The 22,023-nt window shown below is 36.8% G+C and overlaps 1 protein-coding gene across 1 annotated transcript in view; it reads left to right on the forward strand.

Annotated features, from left to right (window-relative positions):
* DIAPH2 (diaphanous related formin 2) overlaps window positions 1-22,023 on the forward strand; it is a 247,897-nt gene that overhangs the window by 44,484 nt on the left and 181,390 nt on the right. The window contains exons 15-18 of the mRNA XM_074147988.1: window positions 250-314; window positions 1,977-2,100; window positions 4,774-5,096; window positions 11,567-11,681. Of these exons, the coding sequence (XP_074004089.1) occupies window positions 250-314; window positions 1,977-2,100; window positions 4,774-5,096; window positions 11,567-11,681 (627 nt within the window). The remainder of the gene's footprint in view (window positions 1-249; window positions 315-1,976; window positions 2,101-4,773; window positions 5,097-11,566; window positions 11,682-22,023) is intronic.

The following is a 22,023-nucleotide window of genomic DNA, read 5'->3' on the forward strand; positions in this document are numbered from 1 at the left end:
TGCAAATTCAGATCTGTGATGATTCATCTTCAACTTTCTCAGTCATGTCTCCACACCACTTTTTAAAAATTACAGATTTTGCTTATCAACATAATTCACCAAATGCTTGGTCAGATCAACTTAGTAATTAATTGTGGTTTTTGTGTGTTGCTTTGTGTCATGGGGTCATAGGTTAACTATGATTGGAAGGCACCTCAGAGCTGTGATACGTTTTACCTGACTTTGTGTGGTATTTTATTTAAATTCCAGATGCATGTGTGGACAAAGCTAAAGTAGAAGAGAGTGAGAAGAAAGCAGCAGAATTTTCCAGAAAGGTAAGTCCTAATCGTCGCTCTTTTTAAGGTATGGAACAGAAACCTGACAGGAACACAGTAGGCTTGTTTCACAGTAGAAACTTAGTGGAAAAGGGGGAAATAGTGTATCTCACAGGCAGGATGTCCTTTCACATTTAAGAGCTCTGTGCGTTTGGGGTTTTTCGGGGTGTGTGTGTGCATGGCTGAGGTTCAGCTTAGTCTGAATTCAAAAGCCGATGAGTAGTGTTAGCTGCATGTCTTTAGTCGTGTCCTCTGCTGTAGATAACTGATGGGACAATGTTCATAACTCTTCACCTAGCTTTCATTTAGAACCTGAAGAAACTCACTGAAAAGCAGTGTCATTCACAGTTTGGAAAAGCATCAACTCGTTAGGCACAGAGATGCTAACATTAAAATACTGCTATATTTCCTTATAATGTCCATGGATAATTTATTACTTTATGAGGACAAGTAATTTATTTGCTTATTATTCATCAATTCAATTTGCTTATCACTCATCAGTGCAGAATTTTTTTCTTCTGATAGCATTCTCTTTTGTTAGAAACTTGATAAGTAAGTTCTATTTTGGTCTTGGGCAGTTTTCATTTATTACTAGATGCAGGAGAGGTTAGACATTTAAAGTGATTTCTGTAGGAGGAATTGCAGCTCAGTATATTTCTTGTAAGAAATTTTTTGGGCGTGTTTCTAAAGAAATTGATGCTTATCCTTCTGCTTTATCACTATTGGAGTTTGTGCTGAAAATGTTTTCATACAACATGGTTTCTCAAGTGACTTAAATTCCTGTTTTCTTTATCATGTTAATGAATAATTTGTTAATTTCAGCTCATCTCATCTTGTCTAAGGATATGAAATGCTGAGTGTACTATATTAGCTGCGTTCATATACCATGTTGTTTTTTATTAAAAGCATTCAAAATTGTGATTTTTTTTTTTTTTTTTTTTTGCTGGAGTGGTGTGAGGAGCCTTTTTGCAGTCCAAAAGGCAGTACGTGTTCTTAAGCATGATGATTACAAATTTCAAATGAAGGGTTGCATGAAGTCATTAACTTTATCTCCAGTGTTAAATGTGGATGCATTTTTAATAGGAGGTAAGGTGTCTGAACGTTATAGAAAGCAAATTGTTGTGATGCTTCCCTGGCAGAGTTGTCCTGTGGAATAATGAATAGCAGAAGCTTTTAAAGATGCTAATAATCTCTTCAGCCTAGCAAACAGCAGCGGGATGAAAATACACAGCAAATTTCTGACAATCATTTTGTGAACTGGACTTTGGTTTTACATGGGGACATCAAGACTAAAGGGATCACCGACTTACTCGGATACCTCCCTTCTTATGTTACTTTATGGACTGCTGAAGCTGCACACATCTCTCTTCAGATTTAAGCTCACTGAATGAGATGTATACTCCAATTTTGTTTTGGAAGTCTGCACTGTTCTCGTGTAGGGGGGAAACTTGTTGAACTTAGATCCCGCTACTTAGTAAAGCTTTGAGTGGAAGAAATTATGTGGTACTAGAAGAACACGTACTGGAAAAGTACTTTTTTTTTTTTTAAGTTAAAAGTGCATCTATTGCTGTAGTTGTGATATTGTTCAAAGAATTCCTGAAAATATAATGTGTGGTGTGGACATAAGTGGACAAATGTTTCTGTATTGGTTAATCATTACAGTTTGATGAGGAGTTCACAGCTCGACAAGAGGCACAAGCAGAGCTTCAGAAACGAGAAGAGAAAATCAAAGAACTTGAAACAGAAATCAAACGGCTACAAACCCAGGTAATAAAACTAAATCACAGTAAGTTCCACAGTTGAGTTGAATTTTTATTTTTAAAAGAATTGAAAAGAAATTGCCCTGGAGTATATTGTCTCTGGAGTTTGAAATGTGTGTTGTAGCTGTATTGATTCGTTTTTAAGCCAGCATAAACTACTAAGGATAGTTAATGGAGGTAACATTTTTCAAATAGTAGTATATTCAACACCTGTCTCAGATACTTGCTTATTGAGGAAAAAATTTCATCAGGCTATGAAAAGTTTGAATCCGGCCTGACTTCTTTTTCTCCAAGTATTTGCTTATGCTTTAACATTGATACTTCTGTATGTTTTTCAGAAAGTGTTTGTTTTGGAAGGCTTTATCCTTGAATTGCAAAGGTGGAAATCATGCTAGCTGTGTGCACCATACACATACCTTCCAGCATGTGCGTGCACCTGATAACATCAATATTTTTTTTGAACTCTTGATGTCAGATTGTAACCACTTTTAATGTGAATATTACACTAGCTTTATATAGTCTCATAGGTAAATATATCAAAAAATGCAAGACCTTATGGAAGGGGAAGGTGACGCTTGGTTTCAGCAAAGCTGATTTTACTTGCATTCATTTCCACATAAACTTTGTTTACAAGCACCGAAACTGTATCTCCAAGTGATCCGTCACCCTGTCCAGGGTCACTTGTGAAGGAGAGAGGACAAGAAATGCTGCCTGTTGAGCCCTCACAAACACCTCTTGGGTTCCCTTTGTTTAATGACAATGAATTGGGTTTTAGAAAGGTCTTTTATACCCGTTAGGAACCACAGATAGTATGATTTGATGCTTGTGCCTCAGCCTGGCTTATTTCCTACTCCTTCAATGCTAGGCAAGGTCTGTCTGTTGCCTTATTTCCTTATTGTGGATACCTAAATCCCTATGATGTCACTTCCTACTTGGATAGTGAGGGGAAGAATAGCATCTGATGTTCTCTAAGCTGGTTCCCATCATCCTGCTTTGTGCTGGCGAGTTGTCTGTGCTATAGCTTTATGAGAGCACTGGCCTTCTCATCTTGATGTAAGCGTGCTACGCTGCATTTAACAGTTGGATTGGTCATTGTCATTGTGTCCTTTGCCATTGTCCAAGCCATTGTTGTGAACTGTGCTGTCTTACGATTTCTTATTCTGTTTTCACACACAGACAAATCTGTTCATACTTATTCTTACCAATTTTATTGTTTGATACAAATATCTACAAGACAATGTTACACTGAAATTTGGAAGTCTGTTTTAATGAGTTTTTCACCAATTGTTGCATTACAATTAAAGTAGTTCATGGGCCAAGGAAACAGATGCCTTGTGCAAAGAAAAAAATTTGTTTTTAATCTAATTAATTATTAATCCTGTTACATAGATTCTAACACAGTTCAGATGATGCAGACACTACAGCTTATTCACAGTAATGGTACACATGAACATTCTAGTATCTATGCCTTTTTTTCTTCTAGTGTTATGCACCCCATAAAATATATTGTGGTACTTACCTTTAGATGCACTCAGATTTTTCTCAGCTTGGTGTTTTTTTTTTGACAAGCTCTTGTGTCCTTTAAACTAGAAACAATAAATAATTGTTTAGGGAAATAGTATGCAAATTAGATTAAATGAACAACCTATATTACATGAAAATTTTGTAATAAAAAAAAAAGTAGAGGAAATATAATATGAGCTTGTATGGTGGTTTGCGCATAGCTCCTGATGCTGCTTTTTAACAGATAGTCTTAAAGGACAAAAATCTGTGAGGAATTTGTCCTAGGCTAGGATCATGTTATCATTACAGAAACCTCACTGATGGTTTAACATGCTGCTGTTTCTCCTCATTGTTCCTTTTACAACTTATTAGAAATGACGTTGCAATTGTTCTTTCTTCCTGTCACCGCAGAAACAACTGCAGACAGATTTAAAAGAAAGCATGATTTCATTTTTTAATTCCCTCCCCGCCCCCCCAAATAGTCAGGATAGTAATGAACAACTGTGGTCCCATAACTTCTCGCACTGCAATAGTGATTTCTGTGGCAAATTTTCTGCCAGCAGATAAGTGTTGTTAAAATGCAGCGTGGTTATCACCATCTCTGATGCCCCAGTTTGCCAGGATATCCTAAGTGGGATAAATGTTTTGTGCATTGGTAAGAAATAAAATGCTGTTCTGTTCACTTAAATGTTACTGCTACTATTAAATTTTCTTTAAAATGGAAACAATTTGTGTTTATATAAATGCTAGGTCATTCGGTTTACTTGGCAGTTTTATGGAACATCGTATAATCTATTGTTATTGCTTCTCATTTAAATAGGAGAGTGGTTGCATTTCTCATTTTCTTGAGGTACAGTTGACTACAAGGCATCCTAGTTGGTTCAACTTCATATATTACCCTTTTATATTTCAGGGTCCAGTCCTGACAGGTCAACAGACAGAAGTAGCACCATTACATCCAACCGTACCAAGTGAGAATGTGCCACCTCCTCCGCTACCTGGTGGAGCAATCCTTCCTCCTCCTCCTCCGCTGCCCGGTGGAGCAATCCCCCCTCCTCCTCCTCCGCTGCCCGCTGGAGCAGGAGCAATCCCCCCACCTCCTCCGCTGCCCGCTGGAGCAGGAGCAATCCCCCCACCTCCTCCACTGCCCACTGGAGCAGGAGCAATCCCCCCACCTCCTCCGCTGCCCACTGGAGCAGGAGCAATCCCCCCACCTCCTCCGCTGCCCAGCGGAGCAGGAGCAATCCCCCCACCTCCTCCGCTGCCCAGCGGAGCAGGAGCAATCCCCCCACCTCCTCCGCTGCCCAGCGGAGCAGGAGCAATCCCTCCACCTCCTCCGCTGCCCGGCGGAGCAGCACCACCTCCTCCACTACCGCCTTTTGGAGGGCCTCCAATGCCACCACCTCTTGGAGGTGTTCCTTTTGCTCCCTTTCCGGTGGTACCAGCGTTACCACATGGGATGAAGGAGAAGAAAAAGTATAAGTTGGAAGTTGCAATGAAGAGAATCAACTGGTCAAAGGTATGATGATAGTTTTTATTCCCGTTGTTAAAAAGTGGCTTTTGGGGAAGAAGTGGATAATGTGTTAGGGTTTATGTTAAATTGTTAGTAGCACTCATTAAGTTTGGGAAATTCATTCCATTCTTTATCCAAGACGTTTTTGATGCAGTGATTGTGATTCAGTTGCTATTGCTTTTCAAAGACACCTTATGCTACCAAGTAAGTACCAAGTGTTTAATTCTGCAAAAAGTCTGTAACCCCCATATTCTGGGGGTACCTGTAGCTAACAGAACTCAAAATTTTGGCAGATTTTCTATATAGAGAGAAATTCTACATATTTTCAGCTGTAATTGATATTTGACTTGCCAAGTGACCACTTCAAAGGTATAAATGTCTTGTTTAAAGCAGGTTTAAGTTATCAATTTAAGTCTTTACTTTATAAACCATGTTACTACATTTTTCAGCAAAAGGTGAGTTAGTTAAAGGATTGCTGGGTTTTAGGACAGGGGAAATGAATCTTAAAGTAGGCAATTGGATGGAGAACTGTTGGGAAGACTGCCATTTATGAATTTTGACAATCTGGCAGTTGACAGAAAGAAGGATCCGGAGTCAAGGCATAACTACAGCTGTATGCTTAATTGAAGGAGCTGTGTCTGCGTAATTAGAAAGAACGTTTAGAAAGGAGGTGTATTAAGAGGTTTTGCATGAGTCTTTAGATACAAAATGCAGTAAAACTTGGTATCAGTGGGTATGTGGAATTTTGGAAGACAATGCAAAGCAGAACTCTGATTTTAGTTTTGTTTTCTTTGGTTATAGGAGCTGTAAATTATGCATCTTAAGATTTTTTTGGTTTTTTTTCTTTTCTTGAGAACAGGTTGAAAGTGAATCAGTCTTCCAGAAACTGTTATTTTTAGCTTTGATATCTTCTCAACAGAACAGTGCATGATGGCTTTGCTTATGCCTTCTATGAATTTCTTTAAAAAATGAAGAATGAGCGAAACCACTATGGTGGCAATGCATTGGGTTATTTAGTTTCATTTTGAAAGCCTTGGATGAAACTTAAAAACTTGATTAGCTTAAAAAGAGAGGAGGGGGAAGGCACCGGCAAAAGAATTTTTTCCTAATAAAAACAAATAACTCTATACTTGCAGTGATAGTAAGTATGGAGACTTAAGCTACTAAAATTTTCTGTTTAAGGGAAGATGTCGACTTGAGGTTGAGAATTATTTTAAGATCAGTCCTCTGAATACATATAATAATTTACTTTAAATTAAAGCATCTAATTTAGAAATGAAGACAATTATTTTGTGTCCATATTTCTTTAGTTCTTGTGATATATTCTAGAAGTTTGAAAGGAAATTTGACTTTCATTGCTTTACCTGCCCGTCAATGATAGTTGTACTACAAAACACACTTGAACAGTGTTTTGCTTTCTCTGAGAAAGGCAGGTGTTTATCCTGTTAAGACAGTTGCAAAACTTATCAGAAGGTTCTAAAAGCAATGGTGTTACTAAACATCCATTTTTATTGTAAACATTGAAGAAACTTTTACTACTGTGTCTTCTTTCTCTTTTGGCCCTGTCATGAGGGGCGGGTGTGAGGACATCTGTGTCCCCTCAAGTACGGGGAGTATGATCAGTGGGTGGACGCTCACTGAAGTCTGTAGTTCTGCAAAGAATTGCTTGTATCAAAGCAGGGTGAAAAACTGTGGTGACCCAGATGAAATGAGAGGGCACTGTTCTATTTGGTGCAGTGAGCGTGGGCCATGGCTTTGCGTTAAGTTGCATAGATATATCCAAACCATTAGGAATGGTTTTAAAGCATTTTTCAAACATAATTAACAGCATGCTCTTTCATGTAGAAACCTTCGAAGTTTGTGATGTCTAATTTAGTTGTAAGTTCAGAGAAAGCTGGTATCTGTGCTATAATGGTACTTGTAAGTAATTAATCTGAGATGTTTATTGGTTGTTTAAACTTCAGTAATTTGCTAGGGCAGGCTTATGGCCACTGGGAGGAGCTATGGGACTGCTCAAGTGACATGTTTGGGCACCACTAACTTCCAATGAATGTGTGCTTCTGCAGAGTCTTTACACGGTTATATTTAATAAAATTTCATTTTTTAAAGCATCTTAAAATATAAACGTTTACTTAAGCAGTAAACTGCAAGCACAATCTGTGATTTGCAAACTAACTTGTAAGAGCAGTTACTAGTTATTATTTGTCTCTTAGTGTAATTGGTCACTTGATGACAAGAGAAGTTATGCAAGTATCCAGGTGTGCCTTTGTGTAAGTGTTGCTTTGAAGATGCTTTTTGATCAGTAGAGCCACTGTTCCTTCCGTATAAAGGAAATAAATTTGGGTAATAAATAATTGCATCTATCATCAAACTGAACCATCGCACCTTATAGGCAGTTTGTGGTTGGTAGTGTTTTAGTGGTATAGAATGTGATAGGTGTATGGAGGTTTGCTGCAGGAAAAAATACACAGATCACCAAATCATCAAGGCAAATCAAAGGAGGACCTTCATATATTGCATGCTATCTGGTTTGAGCTCTAGCCTGGACTTCAGTGTAGTTTGACTGGATATCTGCTGCTCATTTGTCAAGGTACTAAATATTTGTAATACCAGCTATGTCAGGTACTTCTAGTGAAAACCATATTCTATCTTCATAGTGTGTTGGTACCAAGAGCTTAGTAAAATCAAATTGTTGATGTAAGTAAGCTGTTAAGTGGCTACAGATAGTCATTGCTGACCATCAGTTGCAATTTAATGTTGAACAACTGTTTATAATTTAATTCATGCTCTTGAAATAGTACAGTTTTTTTTTTCAGGATGTTTCAGAGCTTGTAAAACCATTGGGAAGTTCATATGGATGTAGGTATACATCTTTATAGAAAGTTGGGTGTTATCATGTTGTCCTGGATGAAGCTGGATGACATGGGATGGCAGATGTTGCTCCTGGCTGAAGATGCAATATTGTTTCAATATAAAGCCTCTGAAATGAGTCACATCATAGCAAAGCGGTAACAGTCCTTTGCAATCAGTTTGCGCAATATTGCTCACACACAGGATTTTATGTCCATCGAGTTCTGAGGTAACTGATTACCCTGTCAGACCCAATGGAATTTCAGATTTTAAGAGTCTGTGTAAAGATGGGTGGTCTTAGGGGAAGAGCACTGGGCTGTGTTTGGAAGTCATTCTGTTTTTTCCCGCGGAGATTTTCAGGGGATTGAAGATATGTTGCTTTGTAACATTTCTGAATATGCATCATCACCACTTCAAGCAAAACCTTTCAAGAACTAGTAAGGACAGAAGTTTACTGTTGGAAGAGGAACTAGACTGTCCTCTGACATTTTTAAATAAGTGATCTTTATTGTCTTCCTAAACAAAAAGTAACCTGAGATTTTGTGTTCCTCTAATTCCTGAAGTGTTGATTAGTGAAATAGCTCTTTCTTTGGAGTAACAAGAGCTGTATCATGAACGATTAATCCCACAAATTTTGGACGGAGGAATCTAGAATGTTGAGGGAAAACCTGTGTGGAAACACGTGGCATGTCAATTTATAGTTTCTTTTATCAGAGGAATTAATGTTTGTAACTTACCTTTAGTATTTTGCCACAGGATTTCAAAATATTTGATATGTGCCAACATATTCTGAAGGTGTACCTACCACTAGTAGTTTAAAAATATGTCAAAATATTTAAGTGGAAGGATATTCTAAATAGTCCACTATGGGTTTAAGGTATTAATTTCGACAAATATTAAAATAAATTTGAAGTTGTCTTTACTTTTGCTATCTGTAATTTTTATAAAATCTGCATGTAAGGCTATATGATACCTTCTTTATTGTGGGAAGAGGAATTAAAAGTATGTTATCTAGTGGAAAAAAGACTGTAAATCTTTGGTTTTGGTTAACACGCATCGATGTGCACTCGTAGTGGTACAGTACAATCATGCTGGAAACTGCAGGCTCGTTATAGAGAATTGTAGATGAGGGTGTTGTTACAAGTAACTGTAGATAGTGTAGCAAAATGAAATTGGTGAGGGGTTTACTTTGTTTATTGCATATAATTCTCAGAGCATTTCCAAAGAATTGGAGTTTTTTGAGAATAAGTGTTAGCTTTAATGCTTCTGAACTTAAAAGGAATGATATAGTCCTGCTGTTTTCCTAAAAGATCTCTGCAAATATCTTTAATCTCCTGCCACACTAATGTATTATATTTTTAGAAGAAAAAATGGACTGCTTTAAGTACCTTAGTTGTATTATTAAAAAGAAACAAGGATGTAGGAGTTACCATAATGGAAAAGACGCTCATGTATTACTTTGAGGAATATGGCATTACCCAGGGTTGGAATCCAGAGATTTGGGGTTGGTTTTTTTTCCTTTTGAAATTCATCTAGCCATATAAGTCCTTTGAGTTCATGTACTCTTACGAATCATTTGAACGATACAATTTTGTAACCTTTAAAACCCTTATATATATAAAAATTTCTTCACTTACAAAGTGTTTGTCTGTTGAAGATAATTTACCATTGAGCATCCTTGTCTTCTTTCTGTTTAGAAGATTACTCTTTTCAAAGCTTCTATCGTACAATTTTCTGGATTTTTTAAAAATTATTTTCCCTCTTTTTCAAATAGGGCTCTGATGTTGTAGAAACACATTTCCACCTAGGCTTTAAAGAAAATGTTTTGTGACTATTATTTCAGTTAGCCTCCTTTATGATCTTTGACTTCCACATTTTTATATTAACCCCTTGAATCTGTTTGGGTATTTCCATCTGGACTTGTTTCCTTATGGAATACAGGTTTCATCACAAAGTTATATTTTGCTGGGGGAGAAGAAAATTTGCATGCCATTGACAGTGTCATTCTCTTCTGAAGTTGCTGCTCATCTTTGACTCAGCACTGCTTTGGCTGGTTCGGACAGCTTCTGTCCTACAATTATTTTATCTTATTCATTTATTTAGGCATCTCACTTAATCAGGGAAGAATTCCTGCCATACATGTAACTTACACTCAACTCAGTTGTCCTTGTTAAGTAATATCTGATTCTAGAGTCTGGTGCACTAGTTTTGTAGCTGTGAAACATATTCAGACTACTATCCTGTAAACATACAGAAAAATAAGATTTTTAGTTTGTAATACCTGTTTGTCATTACAGCCAATTGGTGAGGCACTGGCACAGGTTGCCCAAGGAGGCTGCGGATGCCCCGTCCCTGCAAGTGTTCAAGGCCAGGCTGGATGGGGCTTTGAGCAACCTGCTCTAGTGGGAGGTGTCCCTGCCCATGGCAGGGGGGTTGGAACTCGATGATCTCTAAGGTCCCTTCCCACCCAAACCATTCTATGATTCTGTGTTCATGTGTTTATAGAAATAATTTATAAACCGTACATGTGAACACTGTGTGTGACAATGGAAAGTAACTGCAGATGGAGACTTTACTTAAGTGCTCTGGGAACAGGGCCAAAGATCTCTGGAGCATGAAAAAAAAGGGAAGCCTATTTGATCACCACTTTTAAGGAGACATCATTTTGGGAATAAATTAAACATTATGAATTTTAATACCTTTTGTTGTAACTGTCTTCACCATTAGTGTTGGTTTTAAGTAGTTTTTAGAAATGTCTTACCTGCAGCTGGTGGTAAAGCAGCTACACGTTAATGGATTGATCATATGGCTAATGGTGGGGGACCAACGTGTTGCGGAGAAATCCTAGTGAGGCTGACAAGCGTAGGATTGATACATTTCCTGCCTATCATGTGGAAGTTAAACAACTCTTGAAAATGAATTGACATTTAAACAAACCTGTAAACAAGAACTGATAAGACTTAAAAAACAGGAACAGTAACATATTTTGAAAACAAAATAGCTGTTCTCAATTATACATGGAGAGTAAAACTGGCTTTCAGCTTCTATATTGCAGAATAACTTCTTTTAATACAGCCAGTATGAAATAAGGTACTGTAATGAAACCTGTGTTTACATTTGAAAAATGGAAACTATTAAAAAAAAAGTATAAAATTGTTTCTAATACTTTAAAAGATAATTCTTCCTACAGACTTAATAGTGAGTCACTGAAAGGTCCACATTGGCATATCATTTCCAAATAAGGTATTCAGTACTCTGGCAGTGTAAGAAAAGCTATTCCTTCTACAGTTCTCAAGCGGCAGGGATGGGTACCAGTGGTGAAGAATTAGGGAACTATCTACAAAGGAATCAGGAGAAATCTAGAATACTTTCAAACCCAGCTGCTAATATGTTATCAGGCCTGTTTGGAAAAGGTGAATGGGAGAAATATAATAAAATAAGTTTGTAGATAGAAGGCAGTTCATCTGATAGTGCTGCTTTTAGGAAGCATCTTTACGACAACATAATAGCTGGAACATACCTAAACTTAATCCATTCCAATTATCACAGAAGTCTAGTAGTGCTGGCTTTAACTTGGTTATTGAAAATATTAGTTATTAACCTTGGAGATGCCATTTTTATTTCAGATTGAGCCTCAAGAGATAGCAGAAAACAGCTTTTGGGTAAAAGCTGAAGAAGATAAATTTGAAGACCCAGAACTGTTTGCAAAATTGGCAGTTACTTTTGGAACCCAAATGAAAGGTACATTTCTCTTTTACTTTTGTGTTATGCTTTTATTAAGTTTTAAAACTGCAATGACAGTCTCTTTTATGCTTTATGCAATAACATGGAATTCATAAATGATTTTGTAGCAGGAAGATGATTTAAAACATATTTTTTTACTAAGCATAGCAGTCTCTCACAAGAATTGGTCCTCCCTCACTTTACAGCATGAGGGGAGGAACAGTTTGTAATACCTTTTAAAACAGCAAGGTATGTTGCATACGGATGTGAGTTTTCTCCAAATTAAATTATAATTAAATTTAAAATTTAATCCTAAGATCCTGCTCATCTGCATTAATATTCTTAGCTGCAGGAACTGTAAGTTGTCAGGTTCTTTCAGATAGTCCATGCATGGAGGGTTTGATAGGTAACAAAAATTGACTTGCTTGTATCACTCTGCTAAATGAAAATCCTCTACAAGTACAAGTCAGACTTAGAATGCAGCAATTGCACTATGCAGTTGAATCAAAAAATCACAACCCTATACCATGCCTACTGTTGTGATCCTGGAATATCTGGATTGAAACCATCGTTCCTTTCAGAGTTCTTGTTTGTGTCTTTACTCTTTGCTTTCTCTTTTCTTTTTTAATACTATTTGCAGCTGTCACTTAAGAAAGAAGTCTTTTAAATATACTCCTTTAACCAATATTTAAGTTTGTGTGGGGTAATCTAAGAAGCATCTCCTCCCCTCCCCTCCTTCCCCCCCCTCCCCCCCCCCAGTTATATGCAGTTAAACTGCATTGTTGCTGTCATTAGTGAATGATGTAACTTAGTTTAAAAAGGCTTGAATGGCTGAGCACAAACTTAAAGCATTTTACATAATACCACGGGAAAGTCTCAGATAATCTACAGATTTTTGTTGGAACACACTGTGAAATGGGGCTGTTCGACTCCTAGAGAGAGCAATGTGGTAAGAATAAAATCTATGCTGGAGTTTGCTGTCAAGTGTAAGTGAGGTTGCTCAGTATGTCATGTCTCTTCTGCTATAGATGAAAAAAAATCATTAATTTCTCAACCACTTAATTCCTTCAATTGGAGAAATGATGGTAATATTTATATCTTGAGTTGGCAATGCAGTTACTAGCAACTGAATATTGGTTATGATTTTCATACTGTAGTACTATCCTCAGCTCTTCATGGATTTCAGATGGTCTTTGAGTACTCCTGAAGCTGCAGACAGCCTCTTCAAGCCTTTTCGTTATTATCCATGGTTAATGGTCAATTGCTAAGTATTTCATATGTGGCCATTTACTGGTAATTTGTTTCAGGCACTGAAAAGAAGCAAGTACTGCTGAAGTACCATTCAATAATAACTTAGGAGCTAATGGGGAGGTCCAAGAAGTGGTAGATACTGAAAGAATTAATTCCTGATCTAGCTACAAATCTTTTGTCGGTTTACAAACCAGTTAGAATATGATACACTTCAGGCATGTGCAGTTCTTGAAGGTGGATGGAGCCAGATATATCAAGTGTTCGTAGGCCAAGTCTGAATAAGCAAACACACACTTAGGATTTTGAAGTGAATGTGTATACTGACTGTAAGCAGTTTTGTGCTGCTGGTTTATTTTATTGTAACTTTTGGGCTTTGAGAATTAACAGTTCATATGGTGCTTTGTATTTTAACCAGAGGGAGTCTTCTGTTTTAACTTGAACCACTAGAATGCTCTCACTTCTATCAATTACCTGAAGATTTTATAACTTCAAAATTAAGTTGTATTGCACATAGAAGTTTTTGGTATCCTGACTGTTGTCTGAATTTCAGGAGTAAAACCTGCAATTTATACTAATACAGTGTATGAAAGTTAACTCGGGTTAAGAAAGGTCTCTCAGAGGACCTTAACTTTTGTGAGCACTTCACTACTACTTTGTGAGTAGATTCCTTGAGTTATTTCTGAAAATATCTTCTGTGCTCTTTTGAAATCCTGTCAAAGAGTTAGTCATAGCTGTTTTTCACAAGATAAATATGCAGCTCTTTCACTCAGAGGTCTTGCTTTTTTCAGTAGTCACTGAATCTGAGCCATTAGTATTCTGCTTCTACAGTGGTTCCCACTTTGTGTTCTAAACGGTCAGATACTACATGCAGTAGTACAAAAGCATCATCTGCAGTAATTGAGTACTTCTTCCCATACCAAAGTCTGATAGATTCTTGGCTCATAGCATTGCAGTGAGGGTGAAATGATGTGGAGTTCATCCTGGCTTTAGTGTGACAGCAAGACAGGAAAATCCTTTAAGGGAAGGAACCTCTAGCAGCAGATAACGCTTATAGTGGAGTGAGACCCTTCTTAATGAAAACAACAAGCTTCTGCCTTGAGCTGAATTCTTTCATTAGAAATCTGAAGAAATGTTTCTGAATTCCTGAAAAGCTTCTTCATTAAAAATGCTGAAAAAACCCTCTTCAAATTTTGACATCGCTGTTGGTTTCATATGAGAGAAAGTTCTTGTTGACATAGTTGCACAGTTTGAAAAGTATGAACAACAGAAATTCTCCAAATAGCTTACTGTGGTGATAGCCTTGCACATATTTTTCCTGTTCTTCCTTATGTTGTCCTCAGTTAAGGGTTGTAGAAAAATAGCATGCTGTAACAGAGGATGGAAAGACTGTTCAAGATGCTGCTATGTAGCGAAATGCTACTACTGTTCAAAATGCTACCCAGGACATTCAAATCTGATTTGGCTGACTAGTAGAGAAAGTCAGTCTTGGCTTTCCTTGAGTTGAAATTTTTCTTGAAACTTGAAAACCTACTAGAAGTCAAGAAGAGTCTTGGAGCATTTAGTTGCAGCACAGGCTCAAATAATTGCATTCCACAAGCAACTTTTTTCTGCAACTGCTATCTGCAAAGGGAAACATGAAATGATACTCGCCGTTCTTCCTCACCTTTTGCCTCAACTGCCAGAGGCAGCTCATTATTCCCCAAAGTACTTATTTCAAGCATAATCTATGATAAAATTTCTCTTCTGCTTTAGCCCCATTTCTTGGTGTGGTCTCCTAATATATCAAAGGAGAATCATGGAAAGACAAATAGAAGTTCCTTTTATGTTCTCTGGAGAGCACAGTCAGCATGTAAAACATAAATGGATGAGTGGAAGAAAACTGACAATTGCCAAAAGCAATTTTGATGACTTAGTGTTTACTGTCTTGTATTTCATGGCATTTTGGAATGCCAGTGGGAATAGTAACTGAATTAAAACAATTGATAGTATACACACTTAAGAATTTGTGATTCCATATAGGTTGCAGCACTCAAATGGGATTAAACCCCTGAATTCTATTCATAATTCTCTGGCACAATGAGAATGAAACTTTGGGATTTTTCCTCATTTAATATAGTTTTGTTTTAACATACTCCAAGAATAACTTAATTTTGGTTGTCACTAAACTATGTGCTGCCTTGCTATCTGAGTACCACCTGTTTTTGAGGCAGGCAGCCGAAGATGCAGCTAAGTGGTACTTCTGGAAACCAAAACGGAGGGCTGAAGGGGAAAGTAATAATAATATGCTTCTGAAACACAGTTTAACTGTTTTCCTTAGTCAAGGAATTACTCCATTCTTCAGTTTACTGCTTGTAAAACCTAAGAATGTTCAATCACAGAGCACCAGGAACAAAAAGGAATGTTCTCTGACTAGTAAAATAATTTTACTTCAAATGTACTTAGATCCAAATTTTCTTTTAAAAATTATCCATAAGGTTAAGTCTTGCTACTGTAACATTAGATATCTAATACTGGTGCCCCACGAATATGTGGGGTATCAGTATTATGGCCATAACCCCCAGAGAACCCCTGATCTCATCTGATCTTGGAAGCTAAGCAGGGTTGGGCCCTCGTAACACTTGGATGGAGACTGCCTGGGAATACCATGTGCTGCAGGTTTTTGATGGTTGGATTGATCTTAAAGGTCCCTTCCAACCTAGATGATTCTATGTAGAATGTATTTCATTAGGTTCAAATCAGTACTAACAGTCAAACTGCAGCATTTGGTCAGAGAATTCAGTTACTGAGCACATTTATGAAAACATCTGTTGCACAGGGAGCAATGGAAACATTAAAAAATATTCCCTTCCAAACTTTACAGGACTTTGATGTCTTGGGATTTCAACTAAGTTAGGTGAGATCTCATTATCGCTGTCTCAGTACAGCCTGGATGGATTTTCTCCATTTTTCTTCCACAGAAATAAAGATGATCCGAATATCTTTTCAGGGCCTCTGATGAATGGACTTCAGGGGTTCAAATTGTCATTAAAGGTCTTAGATGAGTGCTTTGAGCTTGGAATTGTGCTTCCAGGTGTGGAGGTGGAAACAACGTATATAATCTCGCAGACCATGTTGGCAAGTAAATGGTATTTCAAGGAATGGGCAACTGTGGTGGTCGTTAATGAGTTGAGTGGTATTAAGGCGTGGGACGGTTATTGCGTTGTGGTAGCAATGGAACATGTAGATGCATATTTCCTTCTGTAGCTGCACAGAGGAAAAGAGTGAAGATGATATGAATTTCGGATCAGCTACTTGTTTTCTATTGACCCGGTTAATTCTAAAAGAGGATCTGATATCATCCAGAAATTTATTTTGTGAATCATGCTTTGCTTAAAAGTGAAAGCAGTGATTTTGTTGGTGAGAACATGCATCATCCTTTTACGGTTTTTGTCACTACTTGAAAATTTCAGGCTCAGTAGCATTTGGTTTGTGAAATAATCTTATCACGGATTGATTTGTGTTTTCATATTTAAATAGCAAGAGGAAGGAATTCTATTGAGGTATTGTTAGCTCAACATTATCTTCTTAATTTTAAAACAGTTAAATCTTACCTGCAAGCAACAGTCTCTACAAGAAAGTTTGGTTTTTTTTGTTGTTGTCGGTTTTTTTTTTTTTTTTTTAAAAAGAGGATAACCTTTACATAGTGAGGTTTATTCTTTTTTAAAACGTGTGATCAATTTTAAGATTTCTGGGGTCACATAAATGTGTTCTTAATTTAAAAAAAGTCCTTTCCAGTTTACGGAGTATAAAGATTATGTCAAATAAAATCAAGAATCCTCCTTAGCTGGATTATTTAGTATGAGCCCTGCAGTATTTCTTAAGAACTGAGGAGAGGAGATCCAAGTGATCAGATCAATGTAACTTGTCCTTGTGAATCTATTATGTGATCTTAATTCATTAACTGCTGTTAATACACAGTGAAATAACGAGGTGCGTTGTCAGCTAAGAATGCCGCCTTCTTGATGTCTTGGGCTACTGCTTATTGGCGGGGTTGAGGGGTGTGTGTATGTTGATATTTCTGTAGAATACCTTAAAAAAAATCCCCAACTAGAATGAAGTGTTTAAGACGTTAGTGTTCTTGGCAAGAACCTACTTAGTAGTAAATCTTTCAAATAATATAAGCAGGTCATATTACGTTGGGCAGCTAGAACATTCTTTTTCTAAATTTTGCTTTTGTCCCCCAAACTGACATCAAGTTATATTTTTGGCTACCGGTGTAAGGGAAAAGAACTCCATCAGTAGCAGTGTGATGTCTGCGGTGCTTTGTGGAATATGATCTCAAAAACTCCTTATGTTGGTGTTTAATTTTGTGAATATTAAATACGTATCTAACTGTATGATAAAGTGTCTTGTAGCAGGTAAAAGTAAAGGATTACAATGTTAGGGCTCTGTAGATAAGTAGTGATACATCATATGCTCGCAACCTCAGATAACTTAGTAATAATGTGACAATGCTCCGTGTATCTGGCCTGCTGCTATCAAAATCACTCCTCACTCTTTGATTGATAGTCTAATTGCTAAACACTACAAAGCAAGTTAATGCCTTCTCCCTAAAGGATCATGTTAATTTCTGGCTCTTGTAATTTAGGTTGTGTGTTTTGCCAGTCAAGAATGATAGTGGTGCTCTGAAGAAATTAATTATGTGTACAGTAGATCTGTAAAGGTAGTAATTAGTACATAATAGTCTGTAACTATTGGGATTGTTCCAGTGCAGAATTCATTATCCATCGAACTTACCTCAAGGGAAGACTTCTCAATCAGGCTTCTGTTGCTTCGTTATGATTAGACTTTTAAAATATAATTCAGTGATCATTTTGATATGTTTTTAAAATTGGAGTAAGGTTTTAATAACTGAATTGTATTTTTCACATTATGGGAGTTTGAGTGAGAAAGGACAAGAGAAAATACAAACTTGCATGTACACTATAATTAAACAAAACATGAACAAAATAGTTTTTAATTTTTATATGTGTAATGTAATATATACATAATATAAAATATATTAAATATTTTAATATGGTCTTGTTTCAGTAATTACTACCTGAAAACTTAGGTGGCTGTCCAGTCCTACCTGTGATATCTTCCTCTCTGAACAACTTTTAGGGCTTACCTGTAGCTCAGTTTTAAAATATTACTAATAATGGAAAATTAGAAAAACGTTGATAGGATTAACTAAAATTTAGTTTTAACTTGTTCATGTTCTGGGTCAGTGCCAGGATTTTAGTATCTAAACTTGTTTTGTTGGTTGAGGAGGAAGAGGGTTGAAATAGGCAACTGCAAGAAGTATGGAAGGGTCATAGTAAAAATTTAAGAAAGAACATAACAAACATACCAAAAAAGCTGAAGAACAGTCCAGGGAGATGACATGGCTTCAGAGGATGACACAATGATGTTAAGAAAAAGGTGACATTTAAATAAGTCTAACTACAGTGGTGATATCATCATCCTCTTTTGTCAACATTATTAATAATGCTTATTTGAAGGTGATAAAGTTTCTTTTTTAGGCTATAAAGTTTAGACTAGAAACAGTTCAGGAAACTGTACCTATGCAGAAGTGTAAGCAGATAACAATGCTTATCCAAATGAGTTTATTGTAAACAAAAGGTAAATATTCTTTTAAAATTCATCAGAACTAGCTCTAGACTGTCTCTAAAAATAGATGAAGGTGGAATCCTGGCTGTGACTGTACTTAGGTGGTGTGGTAAATGTGTGCAGGTGTTGCACTCAGTGTTTACGTGTGTAAAAAGTATGCAAATCTTATATGGAGACCTCAACACCTAATTGTACTTTAATTAAGTGTTAAGTCTAATCGAAGTAGAACAAACACCATTATTCCAGTTATGTTGATACTAACACTCAAACATTAAGGTACCATCCACCCCTGCTTTTTTCTGATGTTATGCTCACCCATCCTATGTTCCCATGAAGAATGAAGCTCAAATGGTGTTGCAACAAGTCATCAGGTCATCCCGTGGTTTTCACCACAAGTTGTATGGTCTTACGGTGGAGACTTTGCTCCTTCTAAGTCTGCTTGGGGTTGTTCTAGCCTGCTGGTAAAATACCATATAAAAGATTATGCCAATTGTTTTTCTTAGTAGATCATTGACTAGCATCTTCTGTTTGCATTTGTTAATTGGGGTAGCTTATCAAGACTTCCTTCAGTTCTGCTAAATTTTCTGTACCTTATTCTTCCTTGCCTTAAAGTGCTTGATGACTACATTCTAATTAAGGTGAATTATTAAAACTTGAGCTGCAATAGTCTTTTGATTGCCTCGTACATTCTGTGGATACGTGTCATTTGGGGTCTAAATGTCAGCTTTCTTGGAGTAGGGAATTAAAGGTCAGAATGTAGGTGGGCTGCTATTCCCACCCACTTTAGCTTTTATATTCCCTTCTTGCTGCATCCACCAGATCACCTTACGAGAACTTAAATTTGTATTTTCCATTGTTAAGAAAACATGCCTGTACGTTTTAACAGCTTACCTACTTCAGTATGTGACATTATTTTTCCTCCCAAAGAGGTTCTTTAGTACAGCTGTATGAAAGACGTAACTGTCTATTTAATTTCTTCGCATGTGTGGAACAAATTAGATCATTTAAACCAGGAAGATGCAATGTTCTCAATATGCTTATATCAGACTTTAATTAAAAAAAACCCTTTTGGTTTGAATACATTTTGTTGATACTATTAATGTGTTAAATCTGTAATATCCATGTGCAAGTAAATAGTGTAGTCTCCATCGTTAACATCATGCAGAAGATGTTCATGTTATGTTCCATGTGGATACCCATGTGCAGTCTGGAGTGAGTTTCCTTTGAGGCCCTTTTGCTGCTAGTTGTTGAGCCATTGCACGTTCATAGTAGTTTGTGTCTTTTGAACCTTATTGAACCTTCTAATTTAAATTGTGCAAGGTACCTTTAAGCAAGGAGGTAATGTAGAACTGACTACCGAATTGGCTAAATATACCAAATCAGGAAGGGCATTTTAAAGCTGTCTTCTGTGTTCAACATCTGATTTTTTGATCTCTTGAAGAAAATAGCATGTAAGTATTCTGTGAAACCACCTGTTCTTAAAGGGTAGTGTATTATATGGTGTTTTTTTTTTTCAAACTTCTGTTTACACCTCTGCCAGATACTGAGGAGGGGGAGGAAGAAAGTAAAACAGGCTAGTTGAGATGTAAATCAGTAGATACTGTTGATTCAGTTGACTTTTTATTCCTTCCCCGGGCCCACCTAGGTAACAGGTATGTATTTCTATCATCAGTTTTATTATTTTTAACATTTTCTGTGACCAGTTAGTCTGCTGAAGCAGATAATGCTTTTTATTTGATCAGAATGAGTGTTTTAGCTTCAAACGTTCTCATTGAAATAGTTAGTTTTGCTTGCATTAAATGCAATTTTAAAGTTTTTATTGTGCTATACAACTGATGTAATATTTCAAGGTTGGTTCTATGTCTGTGTAGGGTTTCTCTGTCAATATCACAAAGCTTATATTCACTGTTGTTCTTGACTGATAAATGGCAATATGAAATACACATCATTCTTCATCAGCCCTTGCCTTTTGCTTGACTCAATGAAACATTTTTAGTGGGGGGAAAAAGTTGTGTTTATAGTCATTTTCAGCTATTTCTTAGTAAAGAGATAAGTAGCAGCCAAAGAATGAGGCTGGTGCACCATTATCCCTGAAGAAAAACTGATTGTATTCATTTACATTTGGTACTTATAAAGAAAAGGAAAAGGGATTAGTACTTCTAAAAAATGGATCTGAATTTGATATGCTAAGAAGCTCAGATCAAATTCCTCAGTGAACTTAAACTTTTACAAGCCTTAAGTGGAGTCAATTTCGTTGAAAGTTCCTGTAACACAGCTGTATTTCTAAGGGTGAGGCAGAAGTGTCAGCTGAATGCAGGAATCTCTAGTATTAAGCACACGAATGTTGCTCTGGTTCAACTATATGCATTGCTTTGGTGAAAGAAAATGAAAGAAAAATCCACAAATGGATAATGTATTTGTTTCTGGATTGCTAACTGCAGGTGGCTCCCTTGGTCTTCTGACTAATTCTGCATGTGTATGTTTGTTTCCCTTCCCTCCTCGCCCTCTTTTCAGAAGTGTATGAATTCAAAGCAAAGGAAGATACTGCTTTGCAGCATAGGGGAACCAAATGTTTTTGCATCTTACAGGAATTCCACTTAATTAGATTGCCTGCTTTGGTAATCTGTCTTCATATCTCAGTTTCACATAGAAGTGAAGTAGGCTGGTTTGTTTACATCTTTCATTGTATTTGAAATTGTTGTTCTTTTTCAACAACAGAATAAATTCAAGTACCATATAGAAGAAAATTAGTTTGCCATTTTTCATCTTTTCCTTTCTCTGTCAACTGGATTTAACCAATGGGTAAACTGTTGAACTCAGGGATGGACGAAGCTTTGCATCATTTAAATAAACTGATACCGGAAATGATTACCACTTAATATAGATTTATATCTGTCTGTGTCTATACTTGTATTTTTATATTTATATATATGTATATATGGGGGGTTTTTTTGTTCTTAAATGATCTTAGAATTATTTAAACAATGATCACATAAGTGCTTGATTAAGGGGAAAAAAATTTGTATAAAATATTTGTGTATAACCAATGAAATAAGGGCTTTTCTGCCCAGAATTGTCAGGGGCAATTTGCAGCAGATAACCATACCCAGTCTTGCTGCGTTTAAAGTATCAAGAGAAACAAGAAGGGGGAGGCACATCTGTTCTTTGTGTTCAGTTTTGCATCAGGTACTAAGGCCTAACTGCTGAAGTTAACTCCTTAAAAGTTATACTTTATTTATAAGCTTTCAGTAGTTACACAGGCAAGTGGGGTTTCCAAACTGACCTTAGGAAAGATGCATGTAGTTTTGCTGCAGCTGGGCTATTGTTCAGGAGAATCCCAGATGAGGCCTCCCAAGAATTACTTCTATGGATGTTCCTGTCTAATATTTTTCATGTGAGGAAGGCACTGTGCAAATGGTAACTGTTCGTAGCGCCTGCTCCTGGCGGAGGGAGCGTGTAGCTTTTATTTCAAGAGCAT

Source organism: Numenius arquata, chromosome 5 (genome assembly GCF_964106895.1).
Source record: "Numenius arquata chromosome 5, bNumArq3.hap1.1, whole genome shotgun sequence".
Classification (NCBI taxonomy): Eukaryota; Metazoa; Chordata; class Aves; order Charadriiformes; family Scolopacidae; genus Numenius; species Numenius arquata.